General features: G+C 36.0%; 6 protein-coding genes and 1 pseudogene across 6 annotated transcripts; all 7 read left to right on the top strand.

Moving 5' to 3' along the window:
• Nucleotides 1–4,995: 4,995 nt before the first annotated feature.
• LOC123685196 lies at nt 4,996–6,387 on the top strand (annotated as a pseudogene).
• A 384-nt stretch (nt 6,388–6,771) lies between these two features.
• Nucleotides 6,772–7,911, top strand: LOC123685359 (terminal uridylyltransferase Tailor-like). The gene is made up of 2 exons (XM_045625016.1): nt 6,772–7,052; nt 7,101–7,911. Exons 1-2 carry the CDS (start codon nt 6,772–6,774, stop codon nt 7,543–7,545), a joined length of 726 nt encoding a protein of 241 aa, XP_045480972.1. The 3' UTR covers nt 7,546–7,911.
• Nucleotides 7,912–8,619: 708 nt separating this feature from the next.
• On the top strand, nt 8,620–10,202 carry LOC123685169 (nucleolar protein 9-like). Its single transcript, XM_045624790.1, has one exon. It carries the CDS (start codon nt 8,751–8,753, stop codon nt 10,200–10,202), a length of 1,452 nt encoding a protein of 483 aa, XP_045480746.1. The 5' UTR covers nt 8,620–8,750.
• A 38-nt stretch (nt 10,203–10,240) lies between these two features.
• LOC123685163 (cystathionine beta-synthase-like) lies at nt 10,241–12,080 on the top strand. Its single transcript, XM_045624784.1, has one exon. The coding sequence runs from the start codon at nt 10,241–10,243 to the stop codon at nt 12,026–12,028; it is 1,788 nt and encodes a 595-aa protein (XP_045480740.1). The 3' UTR covers nt 12,029–12,080.
• Nucleotides 12,081–12,089: 9 nt separating this feature from the next.
• Nucleotides 12,090–12,485, top strand: LOC123685358 (speckle targeted PIP5K1A-regulated poly(A) polymerase-like). The gene has a single exon (XM_045625015.1). It carries the CDS (start codon nt 12,090–12,092, stop codon nt 12,483–12,485), a length of 396 nt encoding a protein of 131 aa, XP_045480971.1.
• A 1,279-nt stretch (nt 12,486–13,764) lies between these two features.
• On the top strand, nt 13,765–14,746 carry LOC123685198 (cystathionine beta-synthase-like). The gene has a single exon (XM_045624815.1). The coding sequence runs from the start codon at nt 13,821–13,823 to the stop codon at nt 14,322–14,324; it is 504 nt and encodes a 167-aa protein (XP_045480771.1). The 5' UTR covers nt 13,765–13,820; the 3' UTR covers nt 14,325–14,746.
• An 874-nt stretch (nt 14,747–15,620) lies between these two features.
• Nucleotides 15,621–16,202, top strand: LOC123685357 (protein mothers against dpp-like). Its single transcript, XM_045625014.1, has one exon. It carries the CDS (start codon nt 15,621–15,623, stop codon nt 16,200–16,202), a length of 582 nt encoding a protein of 193 aa, XP_045480970.1.
• The last annotated feature ends 5,377 nt before the right edge of the window (nt 16,203–21,579 follow it).

The following is a 21,579-nucleotide window of genomic DNA, read 5'->3' as shown; positions in this document are numbered from 1 at the left end:
ATGTACTTTGGTAATAGTATATTATTCAACGAGCGGTAATGTAGGTCATAACTCACGCAGATGATGTTTGCAGCACGAGCCGCAGGCGAGTGCTGTAATTCATCAAGTGAGTTATGACCATTACCGCAAGTTGAATACTATACTTTATCTACGACTATATCAATAAATACTAAGAAAAAAATACAGACTTAGAATTAAGACAGAAGGAACGGGAAATAAACATAATGTGCTCGATCCCGTACAAGAGAGATGGAAACTTAGTGCTACCAATCACAATCGAACTAGCTTCGGCTAGCTCGAATCCAGTACATCGTACAGACATAGAAACCTTAATAATTGCCTATAAAAATGCATTAAAATATACCAAAAAATATTCCCTGTAAACGATTACGATCTTACTGCTACACCAATCTTGAAAATTTTTTCAAACTCCTTTATATTTTTTCGGGCAATTAATTCTGTATGGTAACACTAGCTGTTTGTCTTTTGGAAATGTATACCTTTATAATATTTCATCTTCACTATCTGAATTAATCGTTTTCAGCAAAACATTCACAATAATTAGATATCAACTTAATTTGAAAACGTCAAAAGTGACATTCCCTCGGACATTCCTCCCCTCAATAACAATAATGGAATGTTCCCTTTCGGCCAATCGAACAGAAGTAGAGAAGTATAGAAGCACAGATCCATATTTTCCAATTTATAATAGTGAGTTATAAGTAGTGAGTTATTATAAATCACGCTGTTTGCTAATAGATACTATTAATTGCTCAAAAGCAGTTGAATAATGAGTTTATAATTCAATAGGAGTAGATAAATATCTTATTTTCTCCTTTCACAGTGTTTATGCTGCTATAATGACAGCCCTAAGAACTGGAGAACTAGTATCGGCAACAGCCGAAAATACTGCACGCTTTGTGGAAACCATCAACAACTTATTTGATGCTTTGAATAGCACACGGTTTCATTCAACAAAACCTTGTAATCGTGCACTTAGTGATAGAAATCCGGAAGTTATAACAGCCATTAATAATGGTTATGAATTAATTGAAAACTTGTATAAAGTCGGCAAAAATAACAAATTAACGAGGCCTGATAGTTTTGATGGTTTTCTATTAACTTTAAATGCCGTGAAGCAATTTGCATATGATCAAAGAAATGAGGGATTCAACTATTTATTCACGGGAAGGCTTATTCAAGATCCTCTCGAGAATCAATTTTCTGTGTATCGTCAGAGAGGGGGATATAACAGAAATCCCACAGTAAGTTCATTCAGAACAGCATTCAAAATTAGCATTGTATCAGATTTTTTAAGGCCATCTGCAAGTGACAATACAGGTAGTAAGGCAGATGACGATGAAAATATTTTAGTGGCAGATAACAACGAACCTTTTCCCTTATTGAATCTCGATGAAAACGCGTCTTCATCAGAATCGGACGATTCGGATTCTTCAAGTAGTCCAAGTAGTACTCCTGCCACCGAATTTCGAGATGAAGTGACATTGGAAAAATGTTCTGTAGTATATTTTGCAGGTTATTTGGTCAAAAAATGTTGGGAGCGTTTCGGGTGTGAAGATTGTAAAATCACTTTGGAGGCGCCTAAAAATCTTGAAAATGAAGATGAGCTCTTGATCTTTTTCAAAAATTACGGTTTAAATTTTGAATGTGGATTAAAAGCACCTACATCTTTGCTGGAGAAATTCACAACAGTAGTTTTGGATTGTTTCAGCAAAGATATAGGGAAAAGTTGCAATGATAAAGTCATGTGTAATTTGAAAAAAAAAGTGTTAAATGCATTAAAAATTTTCTGCCCGAATGGTTCGCAACGAATATCATCTGCTCGGAACATAGAAGATATATTTTAGATTTGTTGTTAAGAACTGCAATATATAAATATTGCAAAAATATTTCCAGCCTACATAAATCTCGGCAATCATCGAAAAATGTGAAACTGTCAATTGTTCAACATTATTGAATATACAAAAGGCCAATTTTTAATCATTCAAAATAATAATAATAATAATCAATAAAGTCCCATTTTTAGAAAATAGGACTTTATTGATTTAAATTCGTTACAAATGAACAGAAAAGCAAAACAACTTATATCTTAATATTGTACGAACAGAAGGAAAGTCCAAATAACCTTCAAAATATAAAGATAAAATAGAATATTTTTCTAATGTCACTTCGGTTCGAGCTATTCGATTGTGGGACTACTAAAAATAAATAAATAATTCTCTTTATTCCACAATAATTCAAATCATAATGAAATGGCGTCATCAAAATTGAGGCTTTCATTGAGTTTCAACATATCATAAACGGAATTGTTGTCATACTACCAAAATATTTTCATTAACATATGGCTGACTACCTTGCAGGTAGACTCTGTTGCAGATGTAATTTGTAACAATGCTAATTTTGAATGCTTATTGTGGGATTTCCATTCCCTGTATTGTATTGGGATTTGATTCTTGAGTCGATCTTGAATAAGCCTTTCTGTCAATGAATTTTTGAGCCCACATTTTTTATCCGTTGCAAGTTGCTACACGGTTTTTATATATAGTGACAAGGAAACCATCAAATATATGGCTCTCGGTACCTAATTTGTTATTTTTGCCAACTTCAAAGATATAATTGCCAGTTAATTCATAATGATTATTGATGGTTGCAAGAGCATTCGCTCAGTATCTTCATGATTACAAGGTTTTATTGACTGAAACTGTGTGCTTTTTCAAGCATCAAATTCATTATCACCAGGGCAGCACTGAGACTCAATAACCCTCATCAATATCGTATAGTGTCTTATATCGGAAAAGCTTTATTCCCATAGAAAATTATTTTGTAAAGAATTGGTGCGGGTTGAATTCAAATAATAGAGAGTATCGAAAAAATACATCATATTGTTCCCTTCCAAGAACAAAAAAAAAATCAGAAACTTTTGATTTCTAATTCAGTAAAATTTGAGGAAATCTCTAAATTTTTATTGAATTAGAAATCGAAAGCTTCTGACCTGGTCGTAGCTAAATTCTTTAATGTATTTCTGACATCTAAATTCACCTTGATACTCACTTGTTACCATTTACTTGAATATTGAAGGGATTGAGGCAATAGGTCCTTTCTCAAATGCTGGATAAATAACAGATTTAGAACAAGATCTTGTAGAACTGATGTTAACCAGAGAGCTAAGAGTTTTAATTAAACAAGGATAACAACGATTCTGATTTAAAAAATCATTTTCAGTTCTTTCTTCGTTAATGGTTGAGCTTGGATTTAATAAAGTAGCTTATTTACTTTATGAAAAAAACTGCACAGCACTAAGAGTGGCTATTTGCTTAGTATGTATAGAAGAACTAAAATTCCATCTGTCTCTACCAACTCTTGAACTTTTCTTTATAAAATTTCTTTTATTTGATATTAAAACTGAATTTTCCAATTTTCAAGTTTTTTCCTTCATTTTTACTAAAAAAGATGTATTACTAGGAAACCTCTAATATTTCAAGCTCCTGACCTATATGAAAAATCCATTGATATGTTCAATCCACAAACTACAACCCGAAAATATTCATTTCAATTTTAAATATAAGGTAAATATAAAAATAAAACATGATTTTATTTATTTTCAACATCATTGAGATATTTCAATATAACTTGGTTGTTTAAGGTAAACTTTTCTTCAAATATTCATAAAAACATGGGCTGATTTTTCGGTCAGAAAATATTATTACAGTCGAATAATAAAATACATAACTCTAAGAATCGTAAAAGGTTGGGAAAAAATGATCGAAACCAACTGTCAAATGCTAAATATAGCTTTTGAGAAATTTCATTGGAACTTACGACATTAGGAAATCAATGTTGATAGAAACTTTACCTATTCTCACTCAATCTATAACAAAACAATATCAATCGAATATTCTTCAAATATATTCAATTGCAATATTGATATCCCGGAAAATGGAGTTTATTCCATTCATCAATCCTGAAAAAACCTAGAGATATCATTTCATGACGACTGGACCTGATTAGTGATTTCATGATAACTTGTAGCATTGTACTTGTTTATCACAAATACACGCCACTGGCGTAAATTCTTATTGTAGAGCAGAAAAAATATCAAAATATAGAAATCTTCTGACCACTCTATTTCAAATGTTTTAGTTCTTCAAAATAACACCAATTCTTTCAGAGGGCTCCACTTTACGGACCAATTTTTTGACAGTAAAATTCGAGGCTTAACGTGAGTGCAACTAGATGGCGCTCAACATCAACAAAATCGAAAAAAGCACTACACTGGCTTACTATCCTTTCCTTATACTATGATAATACTATATTTGACAAGATAGAATTAAAATATAGGGCAAAACTGATAAATCAGTGAAAACAATTTTGAAAATCCATCAATAATTGACTGAGAAATAGATTATTTAAATTTACGTATTTTACCGCGGAACGTCTTTGGTCTCCGACTCGTCTGTGACGTCACGCCACTTGCCTGTGATCGCTACACCATACATTACGTTTAAATACTTAGCCGCGCCAAGGCTCTCGCGCCGTTTGTAGTTGTACAGTGTAGTTTTTACTCGAGTTTTGTTTTTATGTCACCATAATGGAAGAAGGCTTCGTGAAAGGACAAAGTTATTTTTACTCAATAACTCATTTCAAACCAACCTACACCTTAGTATTTTTATTATCAGAAATAGACAGCTAGTACTGATAGGTACTTATATCAAAATGATCTTCACACACATATGAAGTAGTTTTAGGTCCCATTAAGTCACGCCTCATTAATTTGCACCACTTCCTCCTTTGATTCATGTCATTTGGTACATGAAAAAACAATTTATCGGGGTTTTTAATTGTCGTGCTTGCACACATAGGCACAATACAATATTTGTAGGATTTTTTTTTATTTCAGCCATCGTGTAACGAACAAAACACGACACGAACGGCACAAGTGATTGTACACCAATGAATTCGTAGGCACTCTGCGAATACCAGTCGCCTCGTGTAAGTGCAGACCTCATAACCCAAGCAATCACCTCATCACCAGATAAAAGGTTAACTTTGTCTCAAATCTACGAGTGGATGGTGCAGAATGTACCTTACTTCAAGGACAAGGGTGACAGCAATAGCTCAGCAGGATGGAAGAACTCCATTCGCCACAACCTCAGTCTGCACAACAGGTTCATGAGGGTGCAAAATGAAGGTACTGGTAAATCGTCTTGGTGGATGATCAATCCTGATGCTAAACCAGGAAAATCGGTCAGGAGGAGAGCTGCCTCGATGGAGACCAGTAAGTTTGAAAAAAGGAGAGGAAGAGTGAAAAAGAAGGTTGAGATGCTCAAAAACGGAGGCGTGTTGCATGACACTACACCTAGCCCTAGTTCGTCGATTTCTGAAGGTTTAGATAAATTTCCAGATTCGCCAATTCATGGTGGCTTTCAACAAAGCCCCGACTTCAGACCAAGAGCATCTTCCAACACATCATCGTGCGGGAGACTGTCTCCAATACCGTCTGTGGCTGAGTTGGAACCTGAATGGGAGTCCCCCAGGTACAACAGCAACTACAGTCCTGAATTGGCTGGCAACTACTCTCCCGACACGTTGGCTGGCAACTTGCAACAAGGAATGAAATTAGACTCGGACTACATGGGATACCTGAACGGACATACACCAACACAACAGCCACCCCCGCCACCTCCATACACAGCCCCCTTCGACAACTTCCCAGGAAGGACCCTACATGCCGCATCACCCTATGGAATCATGCAGTGTCCCATCCACAGGACACAAAACTGCGTGTGTATGTCGATCAAAGTGGAGCGGATGTCACCCACTGGAATGTCGCCCTCCTACCCCCACTCAGAACCCTCTCCAGACCCCTTAGGCAGCCAATATATGCTCAACAGAAACATGCTACCTAGGCCGCCCTCTCCTAGTCCACCTCTGACACCTCAACCAACACATACCGGCATCGCATCTACCATGATGGGCCAACTGATGGGAGCCCTGAACCAGAATCAGTTAGATGACCTGAGCATCATGGAGCTCCATGGCAGTTTTGATTGCAACGTGGAAGAGCTCATAAAGCATGAGTTGAACATGGACGGCAGCTTGGACTTCAACTTCCAGAACTAGCCCCAAGGAGTGGCCTTAGCCCCTGAAAGCCATCAGACAGTGTTACCAACAGGTCAAGCGAACGGCCCACCACCTTACTCCGCCTCTGTGACGGCGGTTACGACGCCGTCTTGGGTACATTAGCGACGAGAAGAAGGATCGACAAAATCTAGAGCTTGTTGATGCGTAGCAGAGTTTAAGAAGATACCTGTAGTCCATCAGATATTTTATCTGTTGAAAGAAATGTAAGGATGTAACGTTGTTATGATCTCGTGTCATGCTCATCAATAAATATTAATTGTTTGTACAGAAATATTCTATATTTGCTTATTTTTTTATGTTCCGTAAGGGAGACTTGTTGAAAACGAATGTAATATGTTATGTTCACATCTTTTAATTCTCATTTCACACTAGACTATGAAATTATTCTTTCAAGCGCAACTTCAAAGTCCCATAACTTTTTCATTTCTAGAAATATTTCAATGATTCTTCCACATTTTTGTTTCATTCACTTAAATTTTTAGAATTAATCCTTAACAAAAAAATTAAAACTAGTCCATTGTGTGCATATTGAACATTTCTTATCAAAATATTATACATGCTTATTTTTCAGATCGACTCGTAGAAGACCAACTGAGAAATGTGGAATTAATGGAAAAATTGAGTTATATTCCCGACATTGAGGATCAGATAGAACAAGTGGTTAAAACTATATCTCCTGATGAGCAATCTATGCAAACGATTTACAACTTGATTGAGAAAGATTTGGCCAGTGTTTTGTCAGAAGTATTCGTCGATAGTTTTACCATTCGCCCTACGGGATCACGAGTTTCTGGTTTACAGTTACACTCTAGCGATTTGGACATGAATATCTATTTCGAAAAAAGACCATGTAAGGCAAGAAAATGTACGTATAGGGTTGCTGCAGCTTTGTCGGAGAGTGTATTATTCGATAATGTGGTGAACTTGAGCTAACCCAGAATACCCATTGTCAAGTGTGTACATAAAGAAACAGGGTTGAAGTGTGATATGAATTTCAGCTTTTTGAGTGGAGTTGAAAATGACCAGTTGATAAAAAATTATTTATCAGTAGACAACAAGTTGAGATCCGTGATGCTAGTGATAAAATACTGGGCTCAACTACACGAATTGACTTGTAAAGAGCGAGGTTTTTCCAAGTATTCTTTGACGATGATGTTCATTTTCTACCTTCAGCACGAACATTCCTTCCCCAGTGTTTATGAATTACAAGAAAATACAGTTCCCACAAACCCTACTATTATATGGAACATGAACTTTGCACACATAGAGGAAACATCTGATAAAATAAAAGAAATACACTCAAAATCAATGTTCAGCCTTCTTTTCGGTTTCTTTAGTTATTATGAGGACTTCCTGTACGATTGGTCGTTGGTATCAAGATAAAAATAATGTTGCCTCACGATGCCACAGGCAAAATTGGACCTAAAAACCCTCTGCCTTACAAAATTGTAATAAATGAGCCCAAAGAAGAGCCTCTTCCAGAGTCCCCCAGAACAGAGTTAAAAACGAATAGTGATGACCCGAAAGAACCTTCTCCTAAAGAAGAATGATCATTCAATAAAAGGACTCTGTACATAAGATTCATATGTCATTTGTCCTTATTTTGGAAAACCAATTTTCCAAGGCTTTTTAGAGGATCATAATCTTTGCCAGAAACGTTTCCACCGCCATACTAGACAATTGAAAGAGTTGAAACAGTTTACTACCAAACGCCCAATTTGCGTTCAAGATCCACTAGAACTTGGTCCTAACGTAACATCGGTTGATGAACTCAATCTATCCCGCTTCGTTATGCAATGCTCTACTGCCAGAGAAATTTTGCGCGATGGCGGAAACTTCATGATGATCGATTTATTGTCACCTATACAAGAGTTGAAGGAGTACTTCGATGTATATTTATACATGACAACTAGCAGTGTTCAACACCACAATCAACTTCTCGAGGCAAAAGACGCCTTGGTATCAACCTTCGATCTAAGGGATATCTGGTTCACACGAACAATAAACTTCTGTACCTTGGTTTTCCAGAGAATTCTTGGATTGAAAATAGAGTCGGAAGGACATTTCAGAAATAATCACTCCTACACAGTTTCTTCGAAGCGTCAACCATGGCGGAGTCAAGATGTTGATATGGAGATAATCGAAGAGAAATTGAAAGTGTGCACAATTGATTCGGAAGAAGATCTATGGAACAATTCATGCGTTGAGTCTTGCAGTTCTTGTTCTGATGAACCTGAGTTTAGATGTTCTGTTATGATCACTTCCAATACAACACTGTCTTGTGTAGAAGTGGAGTTCTTTCGGAATGGCTGTGATAAAGATATGTTTTCTACTTTGGCAAGTTACACGTGTAGAAATTTGTTGAAATGGTTTTATAAGTATGAGAATTTGCGTTCAAGATCCACTAGAACTTGGTCGTAACGTAACATCGGTTGATGAACTCAATCTGTTATGGTATTACAGAACTCTATGTTAATAACGTTCACGTCGGTAACTGGCAAATATAATACAATCATTTGTGTTATTCACAATAAAATATAATATATTGTATCTTGGTGTGTGCAAATAAAAGCAGAATTTCATTAAATATGAATGAAAAAAGTGAAATTCAAAGAAACCCAAATAAAAGAAAGAGAAAGAAGTCATTCTTAAAAAATGCACGAAAATATGCTAAAAAAGGACATTTTGGTTGTGGGAGTCGACTGGAAAGTGATACATACGACTATTTTGTCAAAATAATGGAAGTGTTCAGAGAAGGATTCGATAATGATGAAGATAAAAGAATATTTGTGGATAATGTTTTCCAACAAACTGACAACCAGGAAATTCAATGTAGTTGTAATCAAGTAGGCTGTAGGGTCATAGAAATGTTGTTACCATTCGCAAATGACAATGTAATGAAAAAATATATGGATAGCTTTGGTAATGAATTACGTCCACTTTGCTGTGATAAATTTGCCAGTCATGTACTGGAAGAACTGGTCACGCAGAGTTGTGCACGTTCCACTCAAAGTAATGATATGAAAGAAGAATACAAGGAATTCACATTGAAAATAAGCAAATTTTTACTTAATAATCTCGAAGATTATATTTGGGACACTTATGGAAATCACATCATGAGAACTTGTTTACAAATTTTCTCCAACATACCTAAGGATGACCCTAAGTCCAAAGATAGTGGAAAAAATTCTAAAAAGGAAATAGAAGAAGCTCCAATTGTTCCTGAATATGCTGATGTTGTCATTGAGTATGGAGAACGTCTTCTGACTTGGCCACAGTTTCCTGATCTCTGTAAAAATGAAAAGACTTCAGGTTTTCTTCAAATTCTTCTAAAAGCTTTGAACAAACTAAGTCCTAAACTTCTTAAAAAGTATATGAAGAAACTTTTGGAGTGTTTCACACCGGAGGATGAAAACAAAGACTCAAATAAATTATTACCAGTCTTTCTAGCAACAAGCTTTATAATGGTTCTAGAAACTTATTTGCAGGTTGCCCCACAAAAATACCTATCAAAAATTTATGTAAAATGTTTTGCTGGAAAATTATTCAAATTATCCACTATAAGGAACACTAACTTTGCTGTACAAAAACTAATTACCCATTGTCAAGAAAAGAGTGAGTTTGAATCGATTTTTGATGAATTGGCAGATCATTTTGCCAACATTATTCAGGAAGGACACACAGGAATAATATGGGCCATTGCTGATGGATGCAAAAGATTATCTTCGAAACAAGGTCCATTTGTGAATAGTCTTATGAAGGCATTTAATTGCTTGGAGCCAGAAACAAGACAATCCTCACTTATTATTTGTTTGGCAAGAATGAAAACATTCGAGGACTGTGCTTCATCCAGTTTGAGCAATGAAGAACTGCAAAAAACTAGACTCAATTTGCATGGAACACTAATACTTCAAATTCTGCTGGAATTCAATAAACCAATAAAAATTGTCAATAGTATACTTGGAAATGGCCGGATAAAGCTTGGGAACGCATTCATATCGATTTTTGCGGACCGTTTTTGGGAAAATTTTTTTTGGTAATTGTGGATGCTCATTCCAAATGGATCGAAGTTTTTATAATGTCTAAAATAACAGCATCAGAAACTATAAGAACCTTACGCTATACTTTCGCTCGTTTTGGATTACCAAAAATATTAGTGTGTGACAATGGTCCACAATTCGATTGTCATGAGTTTAAACAATTTTTATACAAAAATCGTATAAATTTAATATTTACACCTCCATACCATCCGCAATCCAACGGAGAAGCAGAGTCATCAGTTAAAATTATAAAGAAAGCTTTATTGAAAAATTTGCATGAAAATGTTGGTAAAGATTTGGATTTGGTTCTCTGTAATTTCTTATTTGACTATAGAAATTCTGCACTTGTATGTACTTGGCATAGAAATGGAGATATTCAATCGCCTCACAGAAAAACCGAATGGAAGAAATCTGAAAAAATCCTTCCAAATATACTGCATTCAATAGGAAATACCCCAATGGTGAGATTATCTAATTTAATGAAGAATTCGAATTTGGAATATGAACTACTAGCCAAATGTGAGTATTTCAATCCTGGTGGTTCTGTGAAAGATCGAATTGTCCACCGGATTGTAGAAGATGCTGAAAAAGCAGGAATACTGAAACCAGGCGCTACAATAATTGAACCCACTTCTGGAAATACTGGTATTGGTCTCGCACTTGCAGCTGCTGTTAAAGGGTACCGTTGTGTGATAGTTATATCCAAGAAGATGTCAAATGAAAAAGTGGATGTTCTTAAAGCTCTTGGTGCCGAAGTGGTCAGAACTCCTATCTCAGCTAGTTCCGATTCACCTGAAGGACTATTTGGCGTAACTAACAGACTGAAGAATGAAATTCCCAACTCTATTATTCTCGACCAATACAGTAATCCTGGAAATCCTTTGGCGCATTATGATACAACTGCTGAGGAAATATTGGATCAATGTGATGGTAAAATCGATATGATTGTACTTGGTACTGGTACAGGTGGCACCATGACAGGAATTGGAAGAAAGATCAAAGAAAAATCACCAAACACAATCGTTGTAGGTGTTGATCCTGAAGGTTCCATTTTAGCACTGCCTGAAGAAGTTAATAAAACAGAAACTGATTTTTACGAAGTAGAAGGAATTGGCTATGATTTCATACCAACTGTTTTGGACCGTAATGTTGTTGATGAGTGGGTTAAAATTAACGATCAAGAATCTCTGCCAATGGCTCGTAGACTCATTAAGGAGGAAGGTCTTCTATCTGGAGGAAGCAGTGGTGCAGTTGTTGCTGGTGCTCTCAAAGCTGCCAAAAACTTGAAGAAAAATCAACGTGTTGTAGTTCTGTTACCTGATAGTATAAGAAATTACATCACAAAGTTTGTTTCTGATCATTGGATGGAGTCAAAAAATTTACAAGAACCTGTTAATACACAAAATCATTCGTGGTGGGATACTGCTGTTACAGAAATCACAATGCAACCTCTGACAACAGCTAAACAGTGTATCCAGTGTTTCAAAGTGTTGAAAATGATGAAACTAAGTGGAATAGATCAAATACCAATTGTTGACAATGATGGTTCTCTCGTAGGTGTGGTGACTATGCAGAATTTACTAAATAAACTTATAGCAAAGAAAATAACTGCAAGTGATGAAATATCAACTATAGTTGAGACAATTTTCTCCAAAATATCTAGCTCTGGAACTTTGGGAGTTGTTTCAAGAACGTTGGAAAGGGAATCATTTGTGGTTGTTGTAGACAAAAACGAAGCACTTGGTATAATCACTGCTGTTGATTTGTTACAATTCGTTGCCACAGAAGAAGGTTGCCGAAGAAAAGCAGAAGAAGAATCTGAATAATTGAAAGTGCAATAATTTATTGATATTGTTGTTTCAAAATAAAAATGGGTTGATGTGTGATATGAATTTCAGCTTTTTGAGTGGAGTTGAAAATGACCAGTTGATAAAAAATTATTTATCAGTAGACAACAAGTTGAGATCCGTGATGCTAGTGATAAAATACTGGGCTCAACTACACGAATTGACTTGTAAAGAGCGAGGTTTATCCAAGTATTCTTTGACGATGATGTTCATTTTCTACCTTCAGCACGAACATTCCTTCCCCAGTGTTTATGAATTACAAGAAAATACAGTTACCACAAACCCTACTATTATATGGAACATGAACTTTGCACACATAGAGGAAACATCTGATAAAATAAAAGAAATACACTCAAAATCAATGTTCAGCCTTCTTTTCGGTTTCTTTAGTTATTATGAGGACTTCCTGTACGATTGGTCGTTGGTATCAAGATAAAAATAATGTTGCCTCACGATGCCACAGGCAAAATTGGACCTAAAAACCCTCTGCCTTACAAAATTGTAATAAATGAGCCCAAAGAAGAGCCTCTTCCAGAGTCCCCCAGAACAGAGTTAAAAACGAATAGTGATGACCCGAAAGAACCTTCTCCTAAAGAAGAATGATCATTCAATAAAAGGACTCTGTACATAAGATTCATATGTCATTTGTCCTTATTTTGGAAAACCAATTTTCCAAGTCTTTTTAGAGGATCATAATCTTTGCCAGAAACGTTTCCACCGCCATACTAGACAATTGAAAGAGTTGAAACAGTTTACTACCAAACGCCCAATTTGCGTTCAAGATCCACTAGAACTTGGTCGTAACGTAACATCGGTTGATGAACTCAATCTATCCCGCTTCGTTATGCAATGCTCTACTGCCAGAGAAATTTTGCGCGATGGCGGAAACTTCATGATGATCGATTTATTGTCACCTATACAAGAGTTGAAGGAGTACTTCGATGTATATTTATACATGACAACTAGCAGTGTTCAACACCACAATCAACTTCTCAAGGCAAAAGACGCCTTGGTATCAACCTTCGATCTAAGGGATATCTGGTTCACACGAACAATAAACTTCTGTACCTTGGTTTTCCAGAGAATTCTTGGATTGAAAATAGAGTCGGAAGGACATTTCAGAAATAATCACTCCTACACAGTTTCTTCGAAGCGTCAACCATGGCGGAGTGAAGATGTTGAACTGGAGATAATCGAAGAGAAATTGAAAGTGTGCACAATTGATTCGGAAGAAGATCTATGGAACAATTCATGCGTTGAGTCTTGCAGTTCTTGTTCTGATGAACCTGAGTTTAGATGTTCTGTTATGATCACTTCCAATACAACACTGTCTTGTGTAGAAGTGGAGTTCTTTCGGAATGGCTGTGATAAAGATATGTTTTCTACTTTGGCAAGTTACACGTGTAGAAATTTGTTGAAATGGTTTTATAAGTATGAGAATTTGCGTTCAAGATCCACTAGAACTTGGTCGTAACGTAACATCGGTTGATGAACTCAATCTATCCCGCTTCGTTATTCAATGCTCTACTTCCAGAGAAATTTCGCGCGATGGCGGAAACTTCATGATGATCGATTTATTGTCACCTATACAAGAGTTGAAGGAGTACTTCGATGTATATTTATACATGACAACTAGCAGTGTTCAGTAATGTTGATTGTTTATCAGTGCGGTGAAAGGTTACAATTTGAATTTTGCAATAATTCGTCATTTTGCGATTTAGACCTATACAATTTTTCTTTCAGTCATTTTGATATCAGTTTCCATTCGATAATGGATAACAAAGTTATGTCTTGCAAGGCTTCTGAAAAATTAATGAATTTTCGTTCACCCTTGAACGAAACTGCAAAAACTCCTAATAAGGCTTCAGGATGTACTTGGCATAGAAATGGAGATATTCAATCGCCTCACAGAAAAACCGAATGGAAGAAATCTGAAAAAATCCTTCCAAATATACTGCATTCAATAGGAAATACCCCAATGGTGAGATTATCTAATTTAATGAAGAATTCGAATTTGGAATATGAACTACTAGCCAAATGTGAGTATTTCAATCCTGGTGGTTCTGTGAAAGATCGAATTGCCCACCGGATTGTAGAAGATGCTGAAAAAGCAGGAATACTGAAACCAGGCGCTACAATAATTGAACCCACTTCTGGAAATACTGGTATTGGTCTCGCACTTGCAGCTGCTGTTAAAGGGTACCGTTGTGTGATAGTTATATCCGAGAAGATGTCAAATGAAAAAGTCCCCCAGAACAGAGTTAAAAACGAATAGTGATGACCCGAAAGAACCTTCTCCTAAAGAAGAATGATCATTCAATAAAAGGACTCTGTACATAAGATTCATATGTCATTTGTCCTTATTTTGGAAAACCAATTTTCCAAGTCTCTTTAGAGGATCATAATCTTTGCCAGAAACGTTTCCACCGCCATACTAGACAATTGAAAGAGTTGAAACAGTTTACTACCAAACGCCCAATTTGCGTTCAAGATCCACTAGAACTTGGTCGTAACGTAACATCGGTTGATGAACTCAATCTATCCCGCTTCGTTATGCAATGCTCTACTGCCAGAGAAATTTTGCGCGATGGCGGAAACTTCATGATGATCGATTTATTGTCACCTATACAAGAGTTGAAGGAGTACTTCGATGTATATTTATACATGACAACTAGCGGTGTTCAACACCACAATCAACTTCTCAAGGCAAAAGACGCCTTAGTATCAACCTTCGATCTAAGGGATATCTGGTTCACACCCTTGCTGCATATTTAGATCGTTTCTCCGTGAAGAACGCACACAAGGGAACTTAGCAGTTTTAGATACTAGATGACCGAGCCGTTTGATGAAAAAGACCTGGAAATCCTAGAGCTGATCAAGAATACTTCAGGTAAAACATTCAGTACTTTGTATTGTAAATGATTTTGTATATTCCTCTGAACAGGAAGCAAGCACTTGAAATCTTATTTGATCTAGCATGTTGATAGATACCACAACTCGCCAGTATTTGAATAGATACTTTTTTGATGAAAAGAATTCTTGTATAATAATATATTTCTCTTTCAGGGTTAATATGGACATAGAGGAAGGAGAGTCTTCTAGCAGTGGTCCATTATCAACCCTAAACAGCCTGTTTTCATTCACAAGTCCTGCAGTCAAGAAACTCCTTGGCTGGAAACAGGGAGATGAAGAGGAAAAATGGGCTGAAAAGGCAGTTGATAGTTTAGTGAAAAAACTAAAAAAAAAAAAGGTGCAATTGAGGAATTAGAACGTGCCTTATCATGTCCTGGAACACCAAGTAAATGTGTCACAAGTTTCCCATCGTAAAGGATTACCCCACGTTATTTATTGTAAAGTGTGGAGATGGCCCGATCTGCAAAGTCACCATGAGTTAAAGCCATTGGAACATTGTCAATATCCATTCTCTGCCAAACACAAGGAAGTCTGCATCAATCCTTATCATTATAAGAGAGTGGAAAGCCCAGTTTTACCGCCTGTTTTGGTTCCAAGACACAATGACTTTGTACCCGGTCATTCATTACTTCCATTCCAACAACTTGTTGAGCCGAATATGCCCCAAAACGTGAGCTATTCTCAAAATGGTTTCAATTCCAATCAAATGAGCCCTAGTTCGCCGTTGTCTAATGTGTCATCACCCGGAAGTGTTTCATCTAATCCCCAATCACCATATGCCAATCTTGCAGAAACCCCTCCTCCTGCTTATAGTCCTACAGATGAAAATAATGTAAATCCAAACAACAATCAGAATCCTGAACAAAGTTTAGCCAATGATGTCCAACCAGTGGCTTATCAAGAACAACCATTCTGGGCCTCCATAGCTTACTACGAGTTGAATAGTCGGGTAGGTGAGGTATTCCATTGTCATTCCACCTCAGTTATAGTGGATGGATTCACAAACCCTAGCAACAATTCCGACAGATTCTGTCTTGGCCAGTTGAGCAACGTTAATCGTAACTCTACTATTGAGAACACTAGGCGACATATAGGCAAAGGGGTGCATCTGTACTATGTGAATGGTGAAGTTTATGCGGAGTGTTTTTCTGATTCTCCGATATTTGTGCAATCAAGAAATTGCAACCATCACCACAATTTCCATCCATCTACTGTCTGCAAAATACCGGCTTGGTCGTAACGTAACATCGGTTGATGAACTCAATCTATCCCGCTTCGTTATGCAATGCTCTACTGCCAGAGAAATTTTGCGCGATGGCGGAAACTTCATGATGATCGATTTATTGTCACCTATACAAGAGTTGAAGGAGTACTTCGATGTATATTTATACATGACAACTAGCGGTGTTCAACACCACAATCAACTTCTCAAGGCAAAAGACGCCTTAGTATCAACCTTCGATCTAAGGGATATCTGGTTCACACCCTTGCTGCATATTTAGATCGTTTCTCCGTGAAGAACGCACACAAGGGAACTTAGCAGTTTTAGATACAAGATGACCGAGCCGTTTGATGAAAAAGACCTGGAAATCCTAGAGCAGATCAAGAATACTTCAGGTAAAACATTCAGTACTTTGTATTGTAAATGATTTTGTATATTCCTCTGAACAGGAAGCAAGCACTTGAAATCTTATTTGAACTAGCATTGATGAAATAATTGATCAATATTGATTGGAATTCGTAACGGAAAATTTCAAATAGATATGATGATTGCTAATGTAACTAAAAATTTACTTACTTTCTTTATGTAATGTTCGGGATACCCTCATCTTTCTGGGGAATTCCTAATTCTCCCGGATCTCCTTAAACCTGGAAAATGAAGGACAGAAAATTAAATTTTCAAAATGAATATGCTGAACCATAGAATAAAATTATAAAGCTAACGTGATGAAATTTCAAATCGGGATTCTGTGATCAAGTTCATTATGCAGACCTCCCGAAAAATGTAGTCACCTTTTTTGTATTGGAAACCTTGAAAATCTACCAAATACATCTTGAGTTATAATCTCGGTTGTGATATACTACACGAAGAACACAAATTCACAAACAGTTTTGATAAGAACTAAACGTTTATATAGCCAAGGGAACTTCACAAACAAATCTGATGTTGACTGTTGGTAGTAACTACTCGGTTGTCGTTTATATATAAATTGTGGTGGGGATATAAGAATTGAACACCGAATCGGGACACAGAATTTCAATTCTTTTCATGAAAAATTATTATGATTTTTTCCTCTTCATGTCCATTCCTTCGGTTTTCCTCTGGATTCATCTCTTCATCTTCAGGAATTTTCATTTTTGGTGGACCAGTTTGGTTTACTGTTAACCTCGTTGGATAGATCCTCTATCTATCTTATCACATTGAGGTATGTCACTGTTGGTAAAGTCATTAATAAACATTGAAGAAGTTAAAGGACTCAGATAATTTTGATCAACGGACGAAGAGGTTAAGGGTATACTGTTGATAATAGCTTTACAGTCTCATAAAACGGTAAGCAATTCTTCATAGTCAACTAATGCTTTTCCTAAATTCTTCCTTATTACATCTTAGACAATGCGAACCTCTTCGATATCGATTCCCTTGTCGTCATGGATTTTTCGAAACTGTCCCCAGAATCCAATACAATTTTCGACATTTCCATCGAATTTTTTGAGTTCGATTTTGGGAAAACGGAATTTGCTCTTGTGCTTCTCACTGCTGCATTCCTGGGATGTTTCATGGTCTTCAGGTATCTTTTTCAACTGAAATTCACATTTGGATTTTTGCCTTATGAGTTCTTCTCGGTAGAATATTCTACCTTGTCCAATTCCTCTTCCAAATCTGATTCTTTGGCACCATCAGTAGTAGCCTAAATGGAATTTCAGACTGTAGCCAGGCCAGTCGACAAAAGACCACACGTAAAAATAGCACATTCGAAATTCTGAAAAATTCTTACAATGCCTTCTGCTAAGGGTACATCTACTTCTCCTCGTCTTCCTAATCCTACAAACCCCGTCATCGTATCCATCTCATTTACTCGTAATGAATAAAATACATTCGCAATAATAAAATTTGGATACACCTCTACAACGAATAGATCAGGTGTATTTTGTGACGTTCGCATTGATACGGATTTTTTATATAGTTGATCTCCATAATCGAGAATATTATCAACTATTGTAGTGTTCCATGAACAGAATGGTAGTACTTTACTATAAGCTACTGCCACTGCCGCGTTTGTTGTGCATTGATGATTGCGTGACTGTAGACTAAATCTCAAATCATTCTGACTTCGCGTTCCCCTGATAATACTCGTATCCCTTACAAAATTAACTTCCGCATCCTCAACATAATTCAAATTGTCATTTTTAACATGTTCGAACGGCGGAGGTACTTTCGTTTGAGAATTTGTCTAATTGGAAATATCTAAAAAAATTATTTGAAGTGAGTATATTTTAGTATATATATAAGATACACACAAATACAATGATGATACATGATGATGATGATTCAAGACAGAGATGTTTGAAAGCAATTTTATCTTGTCACTATTGAGAGATTTAATCATGAATCATGAATTCAGTCATGGATCATATAGATTCTAAAGTAGGTATGTTCTGACATCAAAATTACATTGTTATAATTCATTCCATTTTAATTGCGGAAGATAGGTTATTTTTCATTTGGAGTATATGGGAAAAATTTCAATCCATCTTAAATATGAAAAGATTTGAAAAAACTGTCAATTTTGTATTGATCTTTTTGTGATAATTTGCTTCAAAGTATAGTATCGCCACATCAAGACTTTCTCGGAATAAATGAAACATAACATATAAATTCATGAAATATACCTACTCGAATAACTTATTCCATTATTCAGATAATTAAATTATTCACAATTAATTCTTAATCAAATTAATGCTTCACTTGTTTCACTCATAACAATTATACAGGATGATTCACTGGGATGGCCTATTAGACGTTTATGGAAAACTATCCATAATTTTTAGCTGAAAATTTGCAATTGGGGTTTGAGACAATGATCTTTCTCCCTAAAATATATCCAGATCTATACAACTTCCGGTTATACCGGAAATAGACTGCTTCTTCCTTATTTCAAATGGCACACCCAAGTTTCACCCAAGGTATGGCATATTTCCGAAATTGCCATCAAAAAAGTTATCTAATGATGCAATAATATACTGGATGTGCCATTTGAAATGAAGAAGTAGCAGTCTGTTTCCGGTATAACTGAAAGTTGTAGAGATCTGAAAGTATTTTAGGGGGAAAGATCATTGTCTCAAACCCCAATACGCAAATTTTCAGCTAAAAATTATGGATAGTTTTCCATAAACGTCTAATAGGGCATCCCAGTGAATCACCCTGTATAGTTAAGGTAAAAATCGAAAAATTTCATAGCTCCACACTGGGAATTCGAGATGATTAATAATTTTTAAAAAAGGAACAGTATGGATTTTTCGGAGATTAATTTCGATGACCTCTTTTTTATAGAAATAATTTCAAATATTCAGAAACACCATTCAAGTACAGAAGTTGAAACAAAAACTTCAGAGCAATAAATAGAATATTGTTAAATTTATGTACAAATACCATCCTAGTTCAAAATGCAATAAAACTAATCAATTCTGAATTTTGGATGAATCTCTTGCAACATCAGATATGGATGCAAGGATATATTTTCGAAATTTTGTGGAATTCTTATTTCGTTAGATTTTCTATACAAATGGTCCTCATAATCTAACGTTTTATCGATTTCTGACTTTGTCCAAAAGCTAAACGGCAGTATTTTATTAAATGCCAACGCTACTACCGCGATAGGGGTCCATTGTTTATTTCGACTGATTTCATGGTGACGCACATTATTTCGAGAACTTACTCCTCCGCAAGATTTTCGAAATATAAAATTTAAGAAAACAAAGCCGAAGAACAAAAATTTCTCCATAAAATGAACAAATATAATCATTTCACTTTCCCTTGAAATCGACACGTCAGTACAATATCGGAATCCTTTTACGGTTCATGATTTTATTGTTGCTTTCAAGATGAGTACTTTAATTGCACTACAAGCGCGTCTTTGTCCGAGGTTTATTATTTTCTCGTTTCTTCCTCCAGAAGTATTTTTTTGTAACCACTAGTAGTTTAGAAAAATTAAAAATAAACTCTGATTCCGTACTACACTTTTTGGTTTGTTGTAGTTTTCTCGTATCTGCAATCGATTTCGAAAAAAAAAAATTAAACAGCTGTCGATAGTAATTCTCAGGAAAATCCAAATTATTGTGAAGATCCAGTTAAGTAGTTGTGATAATTAAAAAATTTATAAGTTTTGGTACTTATTCACCAACTATGTAGCGTAAATTAAGACTTTCCACATTATTGGAAATTCAGAATTTGATGCCAGCGCCCCAGTGGCGAAAGTTAAAAGTACAAATTGTCTACTTTATTTGTCATTCAGTATTGAAAACATATTGGTTTTTCCGATGAGATTAATCGAATAAATATGAAATTGAGAACAGTTGATTCTATTAATGATAAAGAATTATTTGAATGGCATAAACAAACATAATATATCATTATCAAATATTTCGCTGTCGTTCCAATTTCATACGCACGCAAATACAGTTCTCCTTTATAGGTACAGTGAAATCTCTTTGAATATTCTCAATTCAAATGAAAATTGAGAGAGCCTTATTTCGTGTTATTCACGAATTCCAACATGATATTTTCAACAAAAGCTTCATACGATGTTGTCAACGATGAAATTAGTATTTTCACTATATTATTGAATCAAATTCAAGCGAATAACCTGATTATCATCAGTGAATACCAACAATAACGAACTGCATTCAAGCGCTTCTGGTCATTGTTGGTTATCCGACTTTTGCCTATACGCGTAGGATTTCTCCTCGCCGTCGGCTTCTCACTCCTCGCTAAGAGGAACATTCACTCAATCCCAGATATTTAAAATATCAGAAGGGTAGAGCTAGGTCGTGTCCGGTCCTTGTGGTCCCCCTGGTTGTCGTCGAACTTCTGGTCCTCTTACACGCGATCCTTGGACCTGTCCTTCGCTTCCTAGGAATTTTCTCACCGTCCTTGCAGTACCTAAAAGAACAGCTTTTTGCATTACATTACATATATACTCACTAAGCCCTAGTTGCTTGATATTTCTCTTGAGATTTTTGGGTACTATTCCTGTTGTTGAGATGATAATTGGAATAGTTCTCGTTGATATCATTCCCCACTGGCGCTTTATCTGAAATTCGAGGTCCCTATATTTTGAAATTTTTTCGACCTCTTTTTGACGCATGTTGTTGTTATTAGGTATTGCTACGTCGATGAGTATAGCTGCCTTTTGATGTTTATCAACTAGCAATATATCTGGCCTGTTGTGAGGGACTGTTTTATCAGTCAAAACTGTACGATCCCAGTACAGTTTATAGCGTTCGTTTTCCAGGATGGTCTCCGGTCGGTACTTGTAGTATGGTACTTTTTCAGATTGAATTAGTGTTAATTTAGTTGCCATTTCTTGGTGTAATATCTTCCCCACTGCATCGTGTCT

This window comes from Harmonia axyridis, chromosome 7 (genome assembly GCF_914767665.1).
Source record: "Harmonia axyridis chromosome 7, icHarAxyr1.1, whole genome shotgun sequence".
Taxonomy (NCBI): Eukaryota; Metazoa; Arthropoda; class Insecta; order Coleoptera; family Coccinellidae; genus Harmonia; species Harmonia axyridis.
Note: the sequence above shows the minus strand (reverse complement) of the source record. Positions and strands in the feature narration are given on the sequence as shown.

What these genes read in the sequence shown, in the direction of transcription:
- LOC123685359 (XM_045625016.1), top strand. Translation starts at nt 6,772, where the DNA reads ATGGAAAAATTGAGTTATATTCCCGACATTGAGGATCAGATAGAACAA. An exon ending in TATAGGGTTGCTGCAGCTTT is followed by an intron (nt 7,053 to 7,100) that starts GTCGGAGAGTGT and finishes GAGCTAACCCAG; the next exon opens with AATACCCATTGTCAAGTGTG.
- LOC123685169 (XM_045624790.1), top strand. Translation starts at nt 8,751, where the DNA reads ATGAATGAAAAAAGTGAAATTCAAAGAAACCCAAATAAAAGAAAGAGA.
- LOC123685163 (XM_045624784.1), top strand. Translation starts at nt 10,241, where the DNA reads ATGTCTAAAATAACAGCATCAGAAACTATAAGAACCTTACGCTATACT.
- LOC123685358 (XM_045625015.1), top strand. Translation starts at nt 12,090, where the DNA reads ATGAATTTCAGCTTTTTGAGTGGAGTTGAAAATGACCAGTTGATAAAA.
- LOC123685198 (XM_045624815.1), top strand. Translation starts at nt 13,821, where the DNA reads ATGGATAACAAAGTTATGTCTTGCAAGGCTTCTGAAAAATTAATGAAT.
- LOC123685357 (XM_045625014.1), top strand. Translation starts at nt 15,621, where the DNA reads ATGCCCCAAAACGTGAGCTATTCTCAAAATGGTTTCAATTCCAATCAA.